The sequence below is a fragment of the Notechis scutatus genome, chromosome Z (genome assembly GCF_049901735.1).
Source record: "Notechis scutatus isolate UNSWTSFEM ecotype Mainland chromosome Z, rNotScu1.2, whole genome shotgun sequence".
NCBI lineage: Eukaryota > Metazoa > Chordata > Lepidosauria > Squamata > Elapidae > Notechis > Notechis scutatus.
Window position 1 is genome coordinate 112189267 of NC_142025.1, and position 10879 is coordinate 112200145.

Sequence of the window (10879 nt, forward strand, 5' to 3'; positions counted from 1 at the left end):
GCTTTACATCGTCAGCGAAGAGGACGCAGTTGCTCTTAATATGATTCAAACAATAATTTCTTATTATATCAAAGATTAACAAAATAGCCATGTTGGAAGGGACCTTGGAGGTCTTCTAGGAAACCCAATACCATTTCAGACAAATGATTGTCCAATCTCTTTTTAAAAACTTCCAGTGTTGGAGCACGCACAACTTCTGAAAGCAAGTCATTCCACTAATTAATGGTTCTCACTGTCAGGAAATTTCACCTTAATTCTAGGTTGCTTCTCTCCTTGCTTAGTTTTCATCCATTGCTTCTTCTTCTGTCTTCAGGTACTTTGGATAATAGGTTGACCCCCCCCCCATCTTTGTCTTTGCCTCTTAGACCAACCATTTGATGGTCTACAAAGAATCAAAGCTGGTGAAATTGTGTTTATTTGAAATGTGTGATTGAAATGAAAATGAAGTTGGACTCATCTCTTATCATTTCATTCCATTTTTAGGATTGAACTAAATGGAAAACAGCACCACAGCGAGAGAGTTCATATTGTTAGGACTGACCAACAACCATCAATTTGCCATTGGCCTTTTTCTCATCCTGCTTGTGATTTACTTTTTAACATTGATAGGCAACATGTTGATTATTATTATCACACTGGTGAATGCCCAACTGTATAGCCCAATGTATTTTTTCCTCCGACATATGGCATGGATAGAGATTGGGTATGTGAGTACCATCATTCCTAAAACACTGGCCAACATGGCCACTGGCAGAAAAAGCATATCTTTAGCTGGTTGCTTCACACAGATGTTCCTCTACTTTTTTCTTGGCACCACTGAGTTCCTTCTACTGGCCACAATGTCTGTTGATCGATACATAGCCATTTGTAACCCTCTTCACTATCCAACCATCATGAATGAACAAATCTGCTCCTTATTGGTACTTTGTTGTTTGGCTGGAGGTTTGTCACTCATTCTAGTTCCAGCCATTCTTTTATTTCAAATGCCATTTTGTGGTCCTCACAACATCATCAATCATTTCTTTTGTGACAATGGACCCCTAATCAAACTATCATGTGTGGACACTGGCCTCCTAGAACTGATTGATTTTGTGATTGCCATATTCTCTTTGCTTGGGACCTTAATTATCAATGTTGTGTCTTACATCAAAATCATATCTACCATTTTGAGAATCCCATCAACTACTGGAAGGAAGAAGACTTTCTCCACTTGTGCCTCACACATGAGTGTGATCTCCATTACATACAGCAGTTGTATTTTCATGTACATAAGACCCAGAAGCAGCAGCAAATTAGATTTCAACAAAATAACGGCTCTTTTGAATATTGTCATGGCTCCACTTTTGATCCCATTCATATATTGTTTGAAGAACAAACAAGTACAGGAAGCTTTGAGGGCTGAACTGAGGCGATGGGTTGGACTTTGCAAGAAATTGAGGTGATTTGTGATTGATGGGACCTCGAAGTAAATATTCAGGTTTAACTTTTATTTTGTTAAGCTGTGCTGTTTTCAGATGTAATGAATGCACACTGAGATGGTTTTACAAGGGAACTTGAGAATACATAGAGGATATGTTAATCAGGAACTAAGAGTGGTGTAGTGGCCTAGAAATGGAGCTCTTGCTTCACAATCAGGAGGCTGTGAGTTTGATCCTAGGTAGAGATAGCTATTTCTCTCTCTGGGCACAATGAAAATATATCTGCTGAACAAAACTCTGCATTGGCAACAGGAAGGGCATCTGGCCAGTAAACAATCAGCTCCATTCAGATGCCCAGACTCCACCCTGCAAGGGATTATGGGGTCATTAAAAGATGATGATGAATCAGGAACCAAAACATCTGATAATCCCCAACAAAATAAACCACAATACATGAGAAATACACACACAATGTTTTAGTCTGACTTTGGGTTTGACATCTATGGAGGAAGCAGACAGAGAATACATGACAAATATTTCTTGCAATTCACAATAGGCTTCTTTGCTCCTTGAGAAGTCTCTGTAGGATCTTCAGTCTTGAATATGTGCTGCACCTTATTATACTTCAAAACAGTAACTAGGTTCATTGTTTATAAGAGGTGGCTTCCATCATCATTGCTCAGAAAAAAAATATAGAAGAAGAAGGCAGCAAAACTGCACAGAGGATACATCCATGAGAAGGCAAGAAGAGAAGGCTTCCCAAAAATTAAGTTAAGGGTTAATGTATTTAACAGATGCATTTGCTTTGCCTCTGATTTATAAGCAAAATCAGCACAATTTTTTCAATTTAAAAGAATGCCTATGACTAACAGAAAAATATAAAATAATAGCACAGAGAGATCATGGAAATTTTCTAAATATGCTACATCTATGGAGATGTTCAGTCTTCCAAGTCATGGTTGCTCCCAAAGTGTCTTTTCAAGAGGGAAAAAAAAGCAACAAGAAAATCCAACTTCCTCTTCAAAAAGCACCTTTGGGACATCTTGAATATGTTTTATGTATATTGTTAAGTGGTAAAAATACCACCTGGCAAAAATAAACTAGGGCAGTGATGGCGAACCTTTTTGTTGTGGGGTGCCAAAAGCACTCACGCACACGATAGCACACGTGTGGGCATGCCGGCACCCACAATACAATGCACCCTGTCCATATCTTTGCATGGGGAAACCTCTGCAGCCTCGGGATGGCCTCTGGAGCTTGGAGAGGCAGTTTTCGCCCCCCCTTGGAGGCTCAAGGAAAGCCTCTGGAGCCTTGGGAGGCTGAAAACGGCTCCGTTTTGGCACTTCCTGTATTTCTGGAAGGCCCATTTTTCAGCCTCCCAAGGCTGCAGAGGCTTCCCTCGAGCCTCTGGGAGGGCAAAAATGGGCCAAACATCAGCGGGGAGCCATGTTCATGCATAGTGCAGGTAAGTTCTCTTCAATATCTTCAATATCTTCATTAAGTACTCTTCAATATCTCATTAGCGACTTAGATGAGGGAATAGAAGGGGAACTTACCAAATTTGCAGATGATGCTAAGCTGGCAGGAATAGCTAACACCCAAGAAGATAGGCTCAAGATACAGATGGATCTTGACAGACTAGAGCACTGGGCCATATCTAATAAAATGAAATTCAATATAGAGAAAAGTAAAGTCCTACACTTAGGCAAGAAAAACCAAAAGTACACATATAGACTGGGTGAAACCAGGCTCAATAGCAGTAACTGTGAGAGGGATCTTGGAGTCTTAGTGGACAACCAGCTAAATATGAGCCAGCAGTGTGCAGCAGCCACCAAAAAAAGCTAATGCAATCCTAAATTGTATTAACAGAGGGATACAATCAAGATCAAGGGAAGTACTAATACCACTCTATAAAGCCTTAGTAAGACCACACCTAGAGTACTGCATCCAGTTTTGGTCACCACATTATAAAAAAGATGTTGAAACTCTAGAAAAAGTACAGAGAAGAGCAACCAGGATGATTAGGGGACTGGAGGCTAAAACATACGACGAACGGTTGCAAGAACTGGGTTTGGCTAATCTAGTAAAGAGAAGGACCAGGGTCGACATGATAGCAGTCTTCCAATATTTGAGGGGCTGCCACAGGGAGGAAGGGGTCAAGCTATTTTCTAAAGTTCCTGTAGGCCAGACAAGGAATAATGGATGGAAACTAAACAAGGAGAGATTTAACCTGGAAACAAGGAGAAACTTTCTGACAGTGAGAACAACCAACCAATGGAATAGCTTGCTCTCAGAAGTTGTGGGAGCGCCATCAGTTGAGACTTTCAAGAAGAGATTGGTCTGCTATTTGTCAGAAATGGTGTAGGGTCTCCTGCTTGGGTGGGGGGTTGGACTAGATGACCTACAAGGTCCCTTCCAACTCTGATTATCTGTATCTGTATCTATAAGTTTGGCTGGGGCTCGCGTGCCATAGGTTTGCCATCACAGAACTAAGGAATAAAAATTTGATAGATTTGATTGTACCAGTATGAGCTTGATGGTGAATTCCACAAAGATCTTGAAAAAAAATGTGAATAATTCTTAGTGCAGTTTGCAAGGGGTGAGTATTTTTACAATTTTTAAAAAATGGTTTAGTTCCCAAGAGTAGTTAGCTGTAATATTACTCTAGGAAACTAAGAAATGGTTTGCAGAATTCAAAATAGGTAGATTAAATCAGACAATTTTTAATGTATAATGTTCATCACTGGATGTTGTTGTATGATGTATGAGCAGTTTATAGAGTCAGCCTATTTCCCCCAACAATCTGGTCCCCTTTTACCCACCTTGGAAGGATGGAAGGCTGAGTCAACCTTGAGCCTGGTGAGATTTAAACTGCCAAATTTCAGGCAGCAGCCGGCAGTCAGCAGAAGTAGCTTGGTGTACTATACTCTAACCACTGTACCACCATGCCTCACTACCCTGTTTCCCTGAAAATACGACCTACCGTGAAAGCAAGTCTTAGGTTGATTTTTACACATGCATCCAATATAAGCCCTACACCCAAAATAAGTTCTAATTAAGATCCCACCCACTCCAGAATGCACAGGTAAGCTAGGCTGGGGATGGGGGTGGGGGTGGAGTTGCCCTACTACTAGGTATGTACTGTAGGTACTGTACTTACCTTTGGACAGTTGTAGCCAGGCCTTGCAGTCGCCAATACCTGCCTTCCTGTCCCATTTTTTTCTGCAGCTGGCAAGGCTACTTACTAAGGCTTTCCTGAAGGCCTCTGTAGCTGAATACAAAGCTCCAGATTGATCCGGAGCTATTTATTTATTTATTATTTATTTATTTGATTTGTCAATTGTTTACAAGATAATAAGTATAAGTGTATACATAGTTGTGAATACATGAAATGGGTACATATAAGAAAAATAAAAGAAGAATAAGAGAAACAATAGGACAGGGACGGTAGGCACGTTGGTGCGCTTATGCACGCCCCTACAGACCTCTTAGGAAAGGGGTGAGGTCAATAGTAGACAGTCTAAGGTTAAAGTTTTTGGGGTTTGGGGAAGAAACTACAGAGTCGGGTAGAGTATTCCAGACATTGACCACTCTATTGCTGAAGTCGTATTTCCTGCAATCAAGTTTGGTGCGGTTAACTTTGAGTTTGTATCTATTGTGTGCTCTTGTGTTGTTATGGTTGAAGCTGAAGTATTCATTGACAGGTAGGACATTGCAATGTATGATTTTATATACCATGCTTAAATCAGACCGAAGACAGCGTAATTCAAGGTTTTCTAGTTCTAGAATTTCAAGTCTGGTGGCATAAGGTATTCTACAACGAGTAGAGGAGTGGAGAACTCTTCTTGTGAAATATTTCTGGACTTTCTCAATTGTGCTAATATCACATACGTAATGTGGGTTCCAGACTGATGAACTGTATTCGAGTATTGGTCTAGCAAATGTTTTGTATGCTCTGGTTAGTAGTGTGATATTACCAGAGAAAAAGCTACGTAGGATTAGATTAACAACTCTTAATGCCTTTTGGCTATGTAGTTGCAGTGGGCTCTAGCACTTAGATCATTAGAGGTGAGTATTCCAAGATCCTTTACAGAGCTTGGGTCATCAACAAGATCTTGACTATTCAGCTTGTATTTTATTTTCTGATTTTTTTTGCCAATATGTAAGACAGAGCATTTATTTGTTGAGATTTGAAGTTGCCATTTGTTTGACCATTCTGATACATAGTCAAGATCTTTTTGTAGGGTAGCAGTATTGTCTGTGGTATTGAACAGCTGTACATCATCAGCGAAAAGAACGCAATTGCTCTTAATATGATCACAGAGGTCATTCATGTAGAGTATGAAGAGAGTTGGTCCTAGAACACTGCCTTGGGGGACACCACTATTGACAGGTACAGAATTTGATAGGACGCTCCCAATTTTGACCATTTGTTGTCTGTTTGCCAGGAATGCATCTATCCAGTTATGCAGTTGTCCAGAGATACCATAGGATTTTATTTTTAGGAGTAGTTTGTCGTGTACCACTGAATCAAAGGCTTTACAGAAGTCTATGTAGATTGCGTCTATTGCTTTGCCCTGGTCGAGTTGTGTCGTCCATATGTTTTTGCAGTGTAAGAGTTGCAGATTACAGGATAGTTTTTTTCTGAAACCAAATTGTTTATTGGAGAGTAGGTTGTTTGTCTCTAAGTGGAGGATGATGGATTGGTTAATAATTGATTCCATGACTTTACAGGTGACGCAGCATAAGGAGATTGGTCTGTAATTTTCAACTAGGCTTGGGTCTCCTTTTTTGAAGATGGGGATGACTGTGGCTTGTGACCATAGGTTAGGCAAGGAGCTGGTCCTGAAAGATTTTTCAAAGATTATGCTTAGAGGTTTGGCTATGGCAGTGGATAGCTTTTTTAAGAAGTAGGCACATATTCCATCCGGTCCAATAGATACAGATGGTTTTAGATTGCGCAGTGCTTTTTCAACATTGTCTTCTGTAAAATCGATATGTATTAGATCATTGTTGTTATCTATGGTACGGCTAGGAAATACTGGGCATGATCCATTGCTGTTTACAAATACTGAGCCGAAGAATGTGTTAAAGATGTTGGCTTTAATGGTGTCGTCGTTGCAGTCTTTACCATCAGGTCCTATCAGGGGTGGGATGGACCTTGAGTCTTTTAGTTTGTTGTTTACAAAATTGTAAAAAGCACAGGTGGAATTGGTGCTTAGAAGGTTTTCCTCTTGTTTAATGTGATAATTGGTGCATTCGGTCTTTATCTGGTGGCATAAATTTTTGTATCGGCTTTTGAAATTGGCAACGTGACCAGATTTGTTTTTCCGCCAGAGTGATCTCTTTTTGGATTGAAGTTTCCTTATTGTTATGGGTAATCTGCTTTTTTGTTTTGTTTTGGAAGTTGTTGTTGGTACATATAGTTTGATGACTCTTTTGACTTCAAGTAAAAATATGTTGTAATGGTCTTCAACAGTATTGCATCCAGTGAATAGAGATTGCCAATCAAGGGATGAGAGATCGTTGTCTATAAGATCATAGTTGCCTTTTTTGAAGTTACAATTGGGGATTACATCATTGTGGTGATTTTTGTGTGGGTGTATGTTGAGACAAAAGTCAATCATATTGTGGTCACTGCTGGAAAAGGGTTCTTTAGTTTGTATTCCGTAAATTAAATTCAAACTATTGCAGAAGATGAGATCGAGGCAGTTGTTTAGTCTAGTGTTGTTGGTTACTAGTTGTTCCTGTCCCAGATTTGTAATAGCATTGTAGAAGGTTGTGTGTATGATTTCAGTTGTACAATCATTTAGGGTCCAGTCAATATGAGGTAGATTGAAATCGCTAAGAAAGATAAAAGGGTATGGGCAGGATGCAGCCCATGTTAGTAATGTTTTTAGCTTGTTTACATGTTCGATGTCATAATCAGGTGCTCTGTAACATAGTAAGAATTGAATTGTGATATTTAAGTATAGTTCACAGATGATGGTCTCAGGAAGAGCAAGCTCCTGGGTAACTTGGATATTTTTTAGATGTAAGGACTTTTTATAGAAGATAGCAACACCACCTCCTCTACGAATTTCACGATCTGATCGGTAAACATGATAGTCTCTTACTGTGGTAATGGAGTCAGGGAGAGATGCATTGAGCCATGTTTCACAGACAAATATAATGTCGAATTTAGCCATATTTAGTAGGAGGAAAAATTCAGGTATTTTATTCACGAGGCTTCTTGCATTGAGTAGTTTGCATTTAAGGCCAGCAGTAGTTGGAATTGAGGTAGTTAGGGCGTGCATGCCTAGTCTTGGGTGATGGTGGATCGGTTGAGGTAGGGTTGTGGTTGAGGGTTAAAGCTGAGTTGCGGGTTGTGTGGCTTACTTTTGATACAGTCAGCATGGTAGTCAATGTACAGGTCCTTCTCTCCATTGTCTAGACGGTTTTTGAGTTCAGTGCAGAGTACACGGGAGTGGGCACGTTGCTGTATGGTTAGGTCAGGCGACAACGGAGGTTCTTATGGTTGGTGTTGGTTTTGGCGAGTGAATTTATAGTGTAAATGAATTTACGTTTGCTTGATTCATTTTTGCAAATGACTCTGCACAAGCGTGGGGCCACAGAGCCGTCTCTGTTTTTGAGCTCTCGGCCAATGCGGGAAATGTCAGGTATTTCATCAGCGGAGATGGTTGATGCTTGATAATCACTGATGATGTTTCTGACAGTTGTGATGTCATCATTGTCATTGATGTCCTCTAGACCAAATAAGATGGCGTTTGGACGTTTCCGTTCACGCTCAACGGCTTCTCTGATGAGGATTGGGATATCAATATTTGTCTGGGTTGTGTTTTTTTGTGGATTGGGTTTTGGATTGGGTTGTGGTTGTTGGGTAGAGATGTGGTTTGTAGCTATTGGATGTTCAGGTTTTTGCGTTGTGTCTTTTTTTTCAAGGTTGGGTATTCTTTCTTTTATGGCGTCCAGGGATGCTACTATGGTGTTAAGGGATGTTTCAATGGTTTCAATGGTATCAACTCTTTCCAACAGATCCAGTTTGGTTTTGCATGATTTGCAGAGATAGGAAAACTCATTGGATGATTCCAGGTATTGAATAAATTGCTTGGTTAATCCCAAGCAGTCATGATGAGCGTATTTGTTACACAGAGAACATTTGATGGAGTTTTCATTATCCTTTAGATTTTTGTAGCATTTAAGGCATGTGCAGGAGTCTTGTGGTTCATTGGTGGGGATTATCTTTTCTTTAGGTTGTGGTTTGGCATTGGATTTTTTTTTTGGCATGGTAGGTTTGTTAAGATAGTACGTTGATTGAATTAATTAAAGGAACAATTTTGGGTAATCTATATAGCCAATATCACACCAATCAATCAATTGCAGTAATCTCTCTAGTCAGATAATATTCCTGAGCAACAATCAGCCTAATCACTAATCACTAATCAATTAATTACACTAATCATTAATCACACTGTTCATTTAAATTCACTAAATCATTGATTTTACTATTCAATTAAATTACATGAATCTTGATCTTTTAAACTAGTCAGTAATCACACTATTTGCACTAAACACTCTAATCACACTAATCAATTAAAACAATAAATCAATTAAACCATTAATAAAATATTTTATAGAAATTGATTATCTAATCGTTGATATAGGTGATAAGGTAGAAAAGTTGTAAGTTTTGAGGTAATGAATTAATCAGTGTTTGATTAAAGTAATGAGGTAGTATTAAGAGTCTTCAAGGAAAGGGTTAATTGTTTTACTAGCAGCTGTAGTTGACTGAATGAGAGGAATTTATTGCTCTTTGTAATAGCAGATTGTTATTACTCTATAAACAAAAGGCTGTAACACGATGTTCAAAGGGTTTTTGAAATAGAGTAAAACTTGCTGAATTAAACACTTTAACTACAATCAATATGTCTCTGAATAAGGTTGTTTTGCAATAGTTTCTTAAAACTCTTCAAGTTGAGTAGTAGTAAAAATACAGTCCAGAAGTTTGGGTTAACCATTCCAATCTGTCCTTTACTTTTAACTAAATCTGACAGTAACTCCAGATCGTTAATCGCAGCTATTTTCCTCCTTAGAGTCCCACTTTCCAAGGAAAATTCCACTGCAGAAATTGGAGTGATTTTTTACCAAGATTAAGCACGCTGTTACAAGATCTTTCCTTTCTTTTTTACTTCTGTCACAGCTTTGATTTAGCCATGCTAAGTCTCTTTTTAGTTCGGATGGAGAGGTTTTCTTTGAGTCAGTCACAAAAGCATTCCTCTGCCGTCCAGGGTGACTTTTGGCTACTAAGAGCCTCAGGGCTTTTTCCTCCCTCCCTGTTTTTTTTTGTGCCAGCTGACCGATGTGGCGGTGAAAACTGCGTGGGGGATATTAAAGGAAATGCATTGTCTGGCATGGAAGATAACTTCTATCAGCTGTGTGAGGGATTTAAATGAAGGTAGGTTGTTTGCACTCCGCAGGCAGGCTCCGAGTGAAGGAAAGGGCTTCACTTCTCTGGGGAAGGAGAGGAGGGCTCCGGATCTGTTAGCAGGAATATTTGGGCTCCACGGCTTCAGAATCTAGCGTTTTTGGGCTTGTTTTTTGGACTCAGGTTTACTCATGGTTACTGGTGTAACAGCAGCTTTAAAAGTGGTTTCTGGTGCAGGTGATGGCTTTATAGGGAGATAGTGGTCCAGGAGCGAGATCTTCACCTTCCTAGTTGGGCATCGCCATCTTATTGGCTGCAGTGGCCTTCAGGAAAGACTTGCCACTGCAGAAGAAGAAGTTCCTGAAGACCTCTGACAGCAAAAAGAAGGCTGGGGGCGACACACACAAGTGAGGTTAGTCAGTGGATGACATCCCTTGAAAATAAGACCTGGTGCCATTTTTGGTGGCAAAAAATACAAGACGGTCTTATTTTGGGGGAAACACTGTATCACAAAGTCCCTGGTAGATCCAGGAGAAGCTCTTTTTGCCAGTGGCAAAGAGGCAGCCATTAAAGCTGCTGAAGTTGAGAAAAGCTCCGAAATGAAAGAGAATGAAAGAGAAAGTGTGCCGGTTTGATGAGAACTTTTCTTTATTTAAAGATTTGAGAGGACACCCTAAGGGAAAGAAAGAATCTGTAAAAGTTTTTTTTTTTTTGAACAAATTTTATTAATTTTTAAAGACATACAAAACATAAATACACAAAAACACAAAACATAAAAACATAAAAGATCTCTTTTCTGAAAGTTGCTTGGTCCCGGGTTAAAACTCTTGGTACAGACACAAATTCAAATTCATATTCATTTTACATACCATTTCATATCTTATTAACATTTTCAATATTCTATATAGCTTCTCCTCTCTTTTAAATTTTCTCAATTTTATTTTATTTATCTCCTCTCAATTCAAATCATAATATTTATTATTCTTTGTCTGTTCTATTTCCAGCTATCCATTTATCTTTCTTCTTTGAAAAAGAA

At 39.2% G+C, this 10879-nt stretch overlaps 1 protein-coding gene across 1 annotated transcript; it reads left to right on the top strand.

The window, feature by feature from the left end:
- The first annotated feature begins 494 nt into the window (after positions 1-494).
- Positions 495-1442, top strand: LOC113424172 (olfactory receptor 6E1-like). The gene has a single exon (XM_026685771.1). The coding sequence runs from the start codon at positions 495-497 to the stop codon at positions 1440-1442; it is 948 nt and encodes a 315-aa protein (XP_026541556.1).
- Positions 1443-10879: the final 9437 nt, after the last annotated feature.